We start from the raw sequence: 12,603 nt of genomic DNA on the forward strand, positions 1-12,603 counted from the left end.
ATTCTAGAATCCCCAGTCGATGGAAATAGTTTATGTACCCTGTCTTTCCATATTAATATCTTGAAGTCTTCCATCAGATCACCTTTTAAGCTTCTGAATTCTGGAGAAAACAGGCTTAATTTATATAATGTCTCCTCATAGCTAATCCCCTGAAGTCCTGGTATCATTCTTATAAATCTACATAATAATCTCTCTCAGGCTAATGTGTCCTTCCGAAGATATAATGCCCACACCTGCTCACAGTACTCCAAGTGTTGTCTAACCAAGACCTCCAGCCTAACGTTTGCATTCTTACATTCCAGTCCTCTAGATATAAATGCCAGCATTCCATTAGCCCCCCTGATTATTTTCTGTACTTGTTTGTGGCATTTAAAAATCTATGCATCTGGAACCCCAAGTCTCTTTGACATCCACTGTATTTAACTTGATACCATCTAAACAGTCTCCTGGCCTATGCATTTTCAGTCCAAAATAGATAACCTCAACTTGCTTATGTTAAAATCCATCTGCCACATTTTTGCCCACTTACTTGTCTATTGATATCCCCTTGTAATTTTATGTTATCATTTCCATGGACTACAATGCCACCTATTAATTATTCAGCATTTGGGTACGGATTGAAAATAAAACAGATTGAAAAATAAAGAAAACAATAATTCAAAGATTAAGAGTACTAATCAATTTAAGTAGTGGCAAACTACAGTGATGAAATAAAGGTAAACAAGTTATGAATAATATTTTGCACAAGTGACTCAGTTAAGAGAATTCTATTTTTACTAACATAACAATCATATCCCTACATTGCATATAACCTTCACAATTTCAACCTTTTGTCAGAATTCTTGATCTGACCTGATAAATATCAACTTAAATTCCAAATCCCTTACAGGAAAGAGCTAAGTGGTTCAATCAATCATCTGAACAACAAACATGTTTAAAGACTAGAGGGGTGATTTCTGTCTGAAATTTTCAGAACAATAGCTGTTCAATAAAGCTCACTCTTAAAAATTGGATGAACACCTGTGTCAGATTCTGGTGCACAGTCTGGTTTCCTGCCAAATGTCCATAATTTGACCTGCAGACTTGAAAGGCCTTAAAGATGCGTCAACCCAAATCATCAAATGTGACATTCTGAACAATAACTTCCCTCTAGGTATTGTGGGCCAAAGTTGACAGAGTTGATTGAAAATCCTTTTTTTTAAAAAAATGTGAGCAGGAAACCCTGCGAAAGCAGGATACATTCTTCATATGAGCTCATGAGTTGCATCTGCAGTCAGTGAGAATGGGGAATAGTCAACATGGCAATCACCATGCTTTAGGAATGTTAATCTAAACCATTTTAATTGTCTATTTTCCATAAAGTCTCCTGGAAAGACTGGTATCATGCAGATTTCTTTTCCAGTATAGTCTTTGCAGCAATGCCACTGGAACTTGCATTATCCTTCGATTGTAACTTTTCAATATCACCAGGGTAGTCAGTGAGAAGGTACCAAAATCTTGACACTGGAAGGGCATTTCTGCATAAGATTTCATCATGTTTAATCAGCCAAAACTGATGGAGGGCAACGCTGAAAATGACTTGAATTTATACAAGCAACTGGATAATTTATTAAAATAAACAAGATAAACTTTCACCGAAACTACCACAGAGAATGCTGGAAAGATTCAACAGGTCTGGCAGCATCTGTGGAGAGAAAAACAGTGAACCAATTTGAAGAAGCAACCAGAATTTCTCCCTCCACAAAAGCTGCCAGACCTGTTGAATTTCTCCAGCATTCTGGGAGTTTGTTTTAGATTTACAGATTTATTTCATTGAAGCTTTTCTTGAAAATATTATGCTACAGCAGTGCAAATTGTTGTCAATACAATGTGAATTCAGCAACTGCATTTATTCTGATAAAGATAAGTAAATGATTTCTAAAAACATTCAATCTAGCTAACCCCTAGCTCTTTAAACTTCTGTTTATTAAGTGACTTGTGAGAATGCTGGAGTTTGAGGCTCAAACAGCTGCGATGCTGCGATGTTTGTAAGATGCCAAAATTGAAAGACAGATCTCAGAGGTTGAAGAGTTGAAGACGGTTACAGACCTTGGGAAGGGTGAGACCATGAAGAGATTTGATAAAAGGTTTGAGAGCTTTTAAAATGATTGGAGTAAGACCAGAAGCTACTGAAGATCAACAAAATAGGAGTGATGGCTGAATGAGACTTGATGTGAATTAGCCCGTCTTTTAAGATGCTTGCTGATTTGGAAAGATGTAATACCTTCATTCAAGAACAGCAGTAAGTGCATATCAGATATCCTTGATTTAGGTACTGTAGTAATATCCATGGGAAAATTCCTGACATTTCAATCATAGAATTATCAATCTGGAAGCAGGCCATTCAACCTATTGAGTCCACACACATCCTCCAAAGAACATCCCATCCAAACCCATCCCCCATTCTACAACTCTGTATTTTCCATGGCTAATCTACACAGCCTAGGCAAAAGAGAGCACTGCAGATGCTTGAAATCAGAGTCTAGATTAGAGTGGTGCTGGAAAAGCACAACGGGTCAGGCAACATCCAAGGAGCAGGAAAATTGACGTTTTGGGCAAAAGCCCTTCATCAGGGCTGAAGGCAGGGAGCCTCCAGGGTGGAGAGATAAATGGGAGGGGGCTGGGGCTGGGGAGAAGGTAGCAAAGAGTACAATAGGTGGATGGGTGTGGGGATGAAGGTGATAGGTCAGAGAGGAGGGTGGAGCAGAGAGCTGGGAAGGAAGATTGGCAGGTAGGACAGGTCATGAGGATGGTGCTGAGCTGGAAGTTTGGAACTGGGGGGGGAGGGAAAATGAGGAAACTGGTGAAGTCCACAGTGATACCCTAGGGTTGAAGTGTTCCAAGGCGGAAAATAAGGCATTCTTCCTCCAGGCGTCAGGTGGTGAGGGAATGGTGGGGAGGAGGCCCAGGACTTGCATGTCCTCAGCAGAGTGGGAGGGGGAGTTGAAATGTTGGGCCACGGGTCAGTGGGGTTGATTGGTGCGGGTGTCCTGGAGACTTCCCTAAAGCGCTCTGCGAAAAGGCATCCAGTCTCCCCAATGTAGTGGAGACCGCATCTGGAGCAACAGAAACAATAAATGACATTGGTGGATGTGCAGGTGAAACTTTGATGGATGTGGAAGGCTCCTTTGGGGCCTTGAATGGAGGTGTGGGCACAGGTTTTGCAATTCCGGCGGTGGCAGGGAAGGCAGACGGGTTGTTGGGGGGTGTGGACCTGACCAGGTAGTCACGGAAGGAACGGTCTTTGCAGAAATTGGAAAGGGGTAGGGAGGGAAATATATTGCTGGTGGTGGGGCCTGTTTGGAGGTGGCGGAAATGTCGGCGGATGATGTGGATCATGCAAAGGTTGGTCGGGTGGAAGGTGTGGACAGGGGGGTTTCTGTCCTTATTACGGTTGGAGGGGTGGGGTTTAAGGGCGGAGGTGTGGGATGTGGATGAGATGCGTTGGAGGGCATCTTAAACCATGTGGGTCGGGAAATTGCAGTCTTTAAAGAAGGTGACCATCTGGTGTGTTCTGTGGTGGAACTGGTCCTCCTCAGAGCAGAAATGGCACAGGCGGAGGAATTGAGAATATGGGAAAGCATTTTTGCAGAAGGCAAGGTGGGAAGAGGTGTAATCCATGTAGATGTGGGAGTTGATGGGTTTGTAAAAAATGTCAGAGATGGTCCAAGTGAATTTAAGGTCGGGTGGAATGTGTTGGTGAAGTTGATGAACATTCCTGAAGAAGGGCTCATGCCTGAAACGTCGATTCTCCTGCTCCTTGGATGCTGCCTGACCTGCTGCGCTTTTCCAGCAATACATTTTCAAGTTGATGAACTGCTCAACCTCCTCGTGGGAGCATGAGGTGGCGCAGATGCAGTCATCAATGTAGCGGAGGAAGAGGTGGGGAGTGATGCTGGTGTTACTAGAGAAGATGGACTGTTCTACATAGCCGACAAAGAGACAGGCAGAGCTGGGGCCCATACGGGTGCTTATGGTTACCCCTTTGGTCTGGACGAAGTGGGATGATTCGAAGGAGAAATTGTTACCGGTGTGGACCAGTTCAGCCAAATGAGTGAGACTGTCAGTGGAAGGGTACTGTTGGGGACATCGGGAGAGGAAGAAACAGAGGGCTTCGAGACCCTGGCCCTGGCGGATGGAGGGGTAGAGGGATTGGATGTCCATAGTGAAGATGAGGCCGCGCATCCCTGGATACTATGAGCACAGCCAATCCACCTAACCTGCACGTTTTTGGAATGTAGGAGCTAACCAGAGGATTCAGAGGAAACCCACATGGATGTAGGGAGAACATGCAAACTCCACACAGACAGCTGCCCGAGACAAAAACTGAACCTGGGTCCCTGCTGTGAGGCACCAGTGCTAACGATTGAGCCACCGTGCCACCCTTTGCAGTCACATAGCAAGGCCTGAATAACATCAGTCTTAGATTGATAAGGAGTAAATGATTTTTGTGCCATGCAAGTGTCAGATAATGGCTACCTCAAACAAGACAAAATCTAACCATTTCCCACAGAATGACCGAATTTCCACACTATCAATATAATGGTGTTACCAGTGGCACCAGAATAAAGTGAACAGAATGTCTGCTACAAGAGCAAGCAAGAGGTTAGGAATTCCACAGCCAGTAACTCACCTCCCAAATGCCCAGTGCCATTACCGGCTATAAGGTGCAAGAGCATGAAGGGTTATTCTCCATTCAATTCTATTCACAGTCAGTAGCTCACCTCCTATCTACCCAGTGTCATCACCATCTTCGAGGTGCAAGAGCATGAAGGACTATTCTCCATTTGTTTGGACGGAGACAGCTCCAACACTCAGGTAGCTCAACATCATTCAGGACAAAACAGCCTGATCCCTTGGCAACACATTCACCACCAATACCATTCACGATTTTAACCTCCAATGCACCATGTGTACCATCTACAAATTATATTGCAGTAACTCATAAATGGTCCTTCGAAAGCACCATCCGAACATGAGACCTTTTACTCCTTGAAAGTACAAGGAAAACAGATACAGGGGAATATCTACAAGATCCCTTCCAAACCACACACCATACTGACTTGGAAATACATCGCCAGGTCAAAATCCCGAACCTCGTTTCTCCACGACACTAGAAAGATTGCAACTGGACAGGTGCATTGACCCTCGGCATTGGGGATGGTCTCCACCGTGCCTGCTGACGTAGGCATACCCAGCACGTGGCTGTTGCGGGGCGGGCGGTGGACAGCGCGTGTGCGCGAGGCGGAGGTGCGGTTCTGCCGTAGTGCGCATGCCTGCGTTAGGCAGCGCGCCATTTTCCTTGTGTTTGAACGAGCCTTGAACGGAGAGCGGTGTTTGTGGGTCTGAAATCACTTCGGCTTCAAAACAAAAAGGTAGGAGAGACTGGGCCTCTCCAAATCTTTGTCTGCTTTCTACGATTTCCGCGGGCCGATGTTGAGCCGCCTGTCCTCTTGCTTTGAGGAGCCGGGCCCTTTCTTTTCAGATCTCAGAAAAAGGGGCTGATATCCCCGACGGATGTTGTCGATGCAGCGACTTCCACAAAGCCAGTGTCCTGAAGTGGGCAAGCTGCCACTTTCTAGGCACAGACATTGGGGGGGACCTGGATACCGATTGCTCTCACCTTTGTTCGGATGGATCGGCAGGGAAGGCAATGCCCCGCCGGGCCCAGCCCTCGGCCCAACGTGAACTGCTTTACTTCAACCAAACCTGCTGCTCCCTCTCCTGGTCAGCTCTGATTGGTGTCACGGCGGACAAACGTCTGTGATGAGGCTTTGTGATTGGTTGGCCAACCTGTCAATCACCAAGCTACGTGCAACACGTTCGCTAGTGGCCGCATTTATCCCAAGGCCTTGCTCTGAGTGTTGAAGCCGCGCTGCTTCTCGAGGGCAAATGTACTGTTGCCCCAGCTGCTTCCCTTAGCACACTGGGCTGAGGGCTATACAAGCTGCCTTTGCAAGCTTCTTATTATAAAACATGGTGTAGGTCAAAAATATAGATTACGAAACCAAGTGAGAACGTTCTAGTCTTCTGACATGCCAATCTATTAGGATTTTTAGAATGAAATAAAGCTGAATGGTAGATTTGACGCGAGTGCACACTGAACCCGTCTTTAATTATTCTTGAGACCTTCCGGAAACTTTGTCCTCCCCGCCCGAGCACGTTTCTCTCTGCACTTCGATTTTAGACTGGTATAGCCTAATGCATTTTGCTTTCTATTCAGAATCTCTGCTATTGTTCATAAACGACACCGTATGACAAGTTTACATTTACGGGACTTGCCCTTTGCTTCCAATCGCAGTAACTTCAGCGTCTTGGCCGATGTGAGGTTCAGTTGCAGTTAACCCAGTTGTGTCGTTAGTGCTATTATAAATGAAGGAAAAATGTGCTACTTTTCATAGCCACCAGACGTCTCGAGCATCTATAATCAATAAGTACTTTGAAATATAGTCAGTGCTCATTTGTCCAAAGTCTGTATCTGATAATAAGTAAATAATCTCGTTGTTGATTGAAAGATAAATGTTGACTGGACCCTGAACTCCCCAACTCCTGATGATTTCTTCATGGGCTGTTATGTGCAAGCTTCCGATGGCAGATCATTGGTACCATGGTGTTATTGGTGGAATTTAGCCATGTAGAACAGATCTTGAGTTTTCTTAATTTTTGTCAAAATCTAAACAATATTATAGTAGTAAATTTGGACTTTGAAAGTGTTTCTGAGGTATTCTTTTCTTTGAAGGCTAATACTTCAGTAACATCTATGTCTTGTAATACACAATATGGTGACATGCATATGTGTGCCAGTCATTCAGAAGGTGAATAGTGCCGCTCTCGAGCATTATTTAATGATGCAGAAATACTCGTACAGTGGCATTGGGATGAGAGTGGATGCTGCCAAATGCAGAATACAGTACTGCATGTAAGAAGTACTAAAGGAAAATAAGAGAAAAGATGTGTCCCAGCACCTATCAAGTTGGGGTGCTGGATGATCCTGTATATTCTGAGATGGTTGATCATGTTATGTGATGCATACCTGTCAACAAAGAACCAGAACTGAGACAGTGCATAACAATATTACTTTGAGAGTAGGTAATGCGTAGTTGTCACAATCCCCACTATGTTTAATATATTTCAATTGGAAGCCCTATTTAATGTAGTCTCAAATTTATCTTTGTGTCAGTTTGTAAACAATCTTAATTACTGTTTATTTGTTTATAATTCTCTGAAGTTGTACATTATTTAAACTTAGCAAAAGAACTGAGTTCATAAATATAATCTTCTATTTTAACCACTGATGAAGCTGCCTTGATATTATTTCTATTCCTGAAAATAATTTGCGTTTATGGTTAAAAGATAGTAATTTAGAATACTGTATTTCCATAATAAATACACAGCAAGTTTGTTAGTACCCAAAAGATGAAGTTTATATTTTTTGATATGGTGTGTCTCACTCAAAATATTAAATGTTGCTGCAGATTTCATTTAGTGCTGTTACTTTTTACTAATTATCTGTATTTCCATAATCTTGCTCTGTAAGAATGTGAGTTGATCTTGCATTTTCACCACAAAGTTCAAAGTTTATTGATGATCATTCATATGGCATGCTTTATTTCTAAGGCAGCCGTACAAATTATGAACTGTTGTGGAGAATTCAGATATTGGTTTTTATTGTTCCACAAAATATTCCATTTGTGGATCAATTCCACATCAACAATAAACTGAATCTTCAGAGGGTGGCATGTGGTAGAATTGAAGACATTCATAAGGATTATAGGAAATGTCAAAGGAAAGCAAAATGAGAATTTAGAAAGGCTCGTTGGGTAAATGAGGCATGTAGCATTAAATACAATAAAAAGGTAACCTAAACATATACAAAAGAAAAGAGAACAGTATTGGAGAGTTTATAGCTGTCCAGTGATAAAATAGTGCTTTAATTAGAAAGGATGTACTTTTTAAAATCTTTATGTAGAGCATACTTGACTTGGCAGAATTAAGGTTACTGCAGAAAATGTTTTTGTTTTGAAAAACGTTACCAGAACTTGTGTGGAAGCTTTGGATGCTTGTGGACTCCACCCTGAACATTTTTTCTTTAAAAGTCAGAAAGAGGAGAAAAGAAAGATAAGGATGTGGCCATAATTTTTCAAGCTTCCTTAAGTATACTAACCATGTGGCAGAACTGGAGTTTATTCAGTCTGTTCCCCTTGTTCGAAAGATAGGACTAGATAAACCAGGTAATATTACACCAATTATTTCAAAATTAATTTCTAGTCCAACTTTTCAAACCTACAGTTCAAGAGCAAATGAGCATTTAAAACATATTTATTAATGAAGGGAACTAGCTTATATTTGCTGACTAAGTCGTCTTTGAATTGAAGGCCAGTGGGATTAACTGCTTCAAATTTTAGGTGAAAAATAAGTTGCAAAGTTTAAGAAAAATAGTGCTTGTACATAAGTTTGGGTATGCTTTTATCAAAAGGACATCAACTAAACTGACCAGAGTAAAATCACCAACCTCATACCTGGTATTTGAGATGGTAAGGTTGTTCACACTAGAGCAAAGATAGTGAAAAAAAATTTTTAACAGTTTTTTAAAAATGATCTTTATTCAAGAAAATCCTGTTTGTCGGAGACCGTGAGGACTACAGATGCTGGAGATCAGGGTAGAAAGATGTGGGGCTGGAAAAACACAGGTCAGGCAGCATCTAAGGAGCAGAAGAATTGACGTTTCAGGCATTAGCCCTTCATCAGGAATGGAGTGGGGAGGTCTGAGAGATAAATAGGATGGTGGTGGTGAGGTAGCTTGGAAGGCAATAGGTAGATGCAGGTGGGGGCTGATGATGATAGATCAGAGGGGAGGGTGGAGCGGTTAGATGGGAAGGGAGATGGACAGGTAGGACAGTTCAAAAGGGTGGTGCCGAGTTGGAGGGTTGCATCTGGGATAAGCTGGGGGGAGAGGAGATGAGGAAACTGGTTTGAAGGTCCCAAGGCGGAAGATGGCGCATTCTTCCTCCAGTCATCGGGTGGCTTGGATTTGGTGGTGGAAGAGGCCCAAGACTTGCATGTCCCTGGCGGTGTGGGAAGGGGAGTTGAAGTGGTCAACCACAGAGTGTTGGGGTTGTTTAATGTATGTATCCTAGAGGTGTTCCCTGAAACATTCTGCAAGTTGGCGTCCTGTCTCCCCAATGTAGAGGAGATCTGTTTAGATTACTTACAGTGTGGAAACAGGCCCTTTAGCCCAACAAGTCCACACCGACCCTCCGAAGAGCAACCCACCCAGACCCATTCCCCTACATTGAAACTGGAGCACCCGGAGGAAACCCACACGGACACGGAGAAAATGTACAAACTCCATACACGCAGTTGCCTGAGCTCACATCGAGAGCAGCGGACACAGTAAATGATGTTCCTGATAAAGGGGTTATGCTTGAAATGTCGATTCTCCTGCTCCTTGGATGCTGCCTGACCAGCTGTGCTTTTCCAGCACCACGCTCTCAACTCTGTTCTCCAGCATCTGCAGTCCTCACTTTCTCACCACAGGTGAGGTGTTTGGATGTGCTGGAAAATCTATGCCAGATGTGGTAGGATACTTTTGGGGCCTTGGATGGAGGTGAGGGGGGAGGTGTGGGTGCAGGTTTTACAGCTTTTGCAGTGGCAAGAGAAGGTCCTGGGAATGGAGGGTGGACCTAAAGAGGGCATCGTGGAGGGAATGGTCTCTGCGGAATGCTGCTAGGATTGGGGAGGGAAATATATTTTGGAATTGCAGGAAAACTCAGCAACCCCATCTCTCCAACCTCAACAAAGGTAGAACCCCCGGTCCTCACCTTCCACCCCACTAATCTTCGGGATGCAGCGCATTATCCTTCGCCATTTCCGCCAACTACAATCAGACCCTACCACCAGAGATTTATTTCCCTCCCCACCCCTATCTGCATTCCATTCCTCCAATTCTGTACAGCCCTCTTGACTGTCCTACCTGTCCATCTTCCTTCCTATCTATCTACTGCATCCTCCTCTCCAATCTATCATCATCACACCCCACCTCCATCTACCGATCACCTTCCCAGCTACCTTCCACCAGTCCCACCCCCATCCCTCTATTTTTCTCTCAGCCCCCCCTTCCCTGTGCCACCCCCACCATCCTTGATGAAGTGCTTATGCCCGAAACATTGATTTTCTTGCTCCTTAGATGCTGCCTGACCTGTACTTTTCCAGCGTCACACTTTTTGACTCAAATCCTATCTGTGTAGAATCGGCATTGAGGGTCATCAATTTAAGGTCTTCTTGTGAGATCGAGGAGAGAGGTTAGAAATTTCTTTACATAGTATTTGTTACTTTCCCACAGTGGTGTTTAAAGTTAAACGTGAATACATATTTGAAGCAGAGGAAGATTCAAAGTTGAGGTAAGAGCAGGGCAGTAAGATTAGATTTGGATTGCTCAGTGAAAAACTGGATGGAGCTGGGATTCTGTTCTGGAACATTTTATAACTGCGAAGAGGTAGCCTTCTTTCTCCCCAAGAAAATTATTAGTCCACCTGATTATTTGCAGGGAGAGTTAAAATGAGCACAGTTTTTTTTTTGGAAGTAGATGCATTCCCTCGACCGAGAATGTACAGGAAAATTATGTTTTAGAGAAAATAGATGAGCAGACAGAATTTGGCTATGTTAAATATTAATCTCGTTCCTTGGTCATTTTCCTTTTAGAATTTCTAAATATGGATCTCAGTGATGCCAATTTACAATCCCTCTCTGAATTTCTGAAGAAAACTCTTGACCCTGATCCAGCAGTTAGGAGACCAGGTAATCTTCTTTGTTACTAAAAGATGCATCAAGCATCTGTCCCTATGTTCTTGACATGCTTATTCTTTAGAAGAACAGATTACTTGACATTCATTTATTCATTGTATCTTACTATATGCAAATACCTTTATTACTTATGCATATTGACTACACGTTAAACAAGTAATAAGATTTGAACCTTGGCTGTGGTAACTCTTTCTCATTGATTAGAAATGTTCTGAAGACTTGAATGCAAAATCTAGTCTACCCAAACTTGGTATATGACTAGAAAACACTGTTGTCAGAGCTATCTTAAATGTAATCAAACTGAAGTGCCATCTTGTAGTGGAGTAGCAAGTTGTTATTTGGTTCAGCAAGCCATACTAAATTAATTTTAAATTGACAATCCTGCCTTGTAGTCTTAATTTGATTTTAATTTAGCTCCAAACTAGCATTGAACTGAATTATGCATGTTCGCTTGTCCTCTATAGTAACTTCTTGGACAGATCTATCTTTATTAATTAAAATCAATTTGTATTTCCTTTTTGTCTTCGCTGTTGCCATGACATGCCACCCTGTAACTTACACTTTTCATATTTCAACTTGTACCTTAGCATTTCTAATCTTGATCATGTGAATGAATTGCTGAACAGCTTCCGTCAATTCCCTTCATAACCTTGAAAACTTCAGAAACTCAATTTTAATATAATAAGATCCTCGATTGCTCTGACATGCATCTTGTTATAACCACATCTGCACTAAAATTTGAGTTCTTAATCTTCTGAGGGACAATAATATATTTACAGTTAGTTGACTAAAACTTGCAATCTGCTCAGAAATCTCTGGCTGCGTCAGATACTTCTCAGTATACAAGTTACATGTTTTTGCGCAAGGTAACGCCAGTCAAACCAGTGAAAAACTTGAACATAATTTCTCACGTGGGAAGTACTAATTTTGAAGAAATTTTTGAACTTTTCATGATGTCCTAAAAATTGTTTATTGTTGACATAGCCAAAATATATCTGGCTATTTGAATTTCCATTTCTTGCTAGGGCTTGAGTGGTAAACTAACTTAATTGATTTTAAAATTTGAGGAAAACCCTTGACTTCATGAATATTTTCTCTGTCAAATTATTTCATTTTCACACTTCTTTCCAGGTTGAGGCATTGCAGAGAAAATGTTGATCTATCTAAAATGTTTCAGAATGTTTTTCACAACTGAAGTTAAAGTTTAGTATGGTTGAGTGACTGTTACATACTTGTAATACAGTGACCTGCATTTAAGAAAATTGCATTTAATAGGGACAGTCAGTTATATTTCCAAAAATAACAATATTGTCTTGAGTTTTAATGTTATGGGCCATAGTACCTAAAGACTCCATTCAATTTTGGATGCACCATCTGTATTAAGACTTTCTCTCAATTTATCTCAATGCAGAAATTGAAGTAGTAGAACAGAAGATTGCTGCTTTTGAGTAAACCTTACAGTTTCCCTTGTGGAGACAGCCAAGCAAGACCCAGAAGATAATTTTGTCTTTATTTTAGTGTTACTTTGAACAGCTAGGCTCCCTCATAGAAGTTAGTAAGAAGTCAGATGGATTCACTGAACATTGTTCATGCATGACTACACCTAGACAATGCATTACATGTACCCAGGAAAGACCATTAATGTCCATAGCTTCCATCTGAATAGTCACAGACACCTTAGTTGTCATTTTAGTGTCTGTGTATTTTTTTAATAAAAGCAAGGTAACATGTCTCATTGTTTGTAAATATAATACTTTTCAC

The 12,603-nt window shown here is 41.9% G+C and overlaps 1 protein-coding gene across 1 annotated transcript in view; it reads left to right on the plus strand.

The window, feature by feature from the left end:
* The first annotated feature begins 5,271 nt into the window (after window positions 1-5,271).
* Window positions 5,272-12,603, plus strand: part of cse1l (CSE1 chromosome segregation 1-like (yeast)) — a 47,726-nt gene continuing 40,394 nt past the window's right edge. The window contains exons 1-2 of the mRNA XM_072556630.1: window positions 5,272-5,414; window positions 10,741-10,836. Of these exons, the coding sequence (XP_072412731.1) occupies window positions 10,752-10,836 (85 nt within the window). The 5' untranslated portion in view covers window positions 5,272-5,414; window positions 10,741-10,751. The remainder of the gene's footprint in view (window positions 5,415-10,740; window positions 10,837-12,603) is intronic.

Source organism: Chiloscyllium punctatum, chromosome 37, assembly GCF_047496795.1.
Source record: "Chiloscyllium punctatum isolate Juve2018m chromosome 37, sChiPun1.3, whole genome shotgun sequence".
Lineage (NCBI taxonomy): Eukaryota > Metazoa > Chordata > Chondrichthyes > Orectolobiformes > Hemiscylliidae > Chiloscyllium > Chiloscyllium punctatum.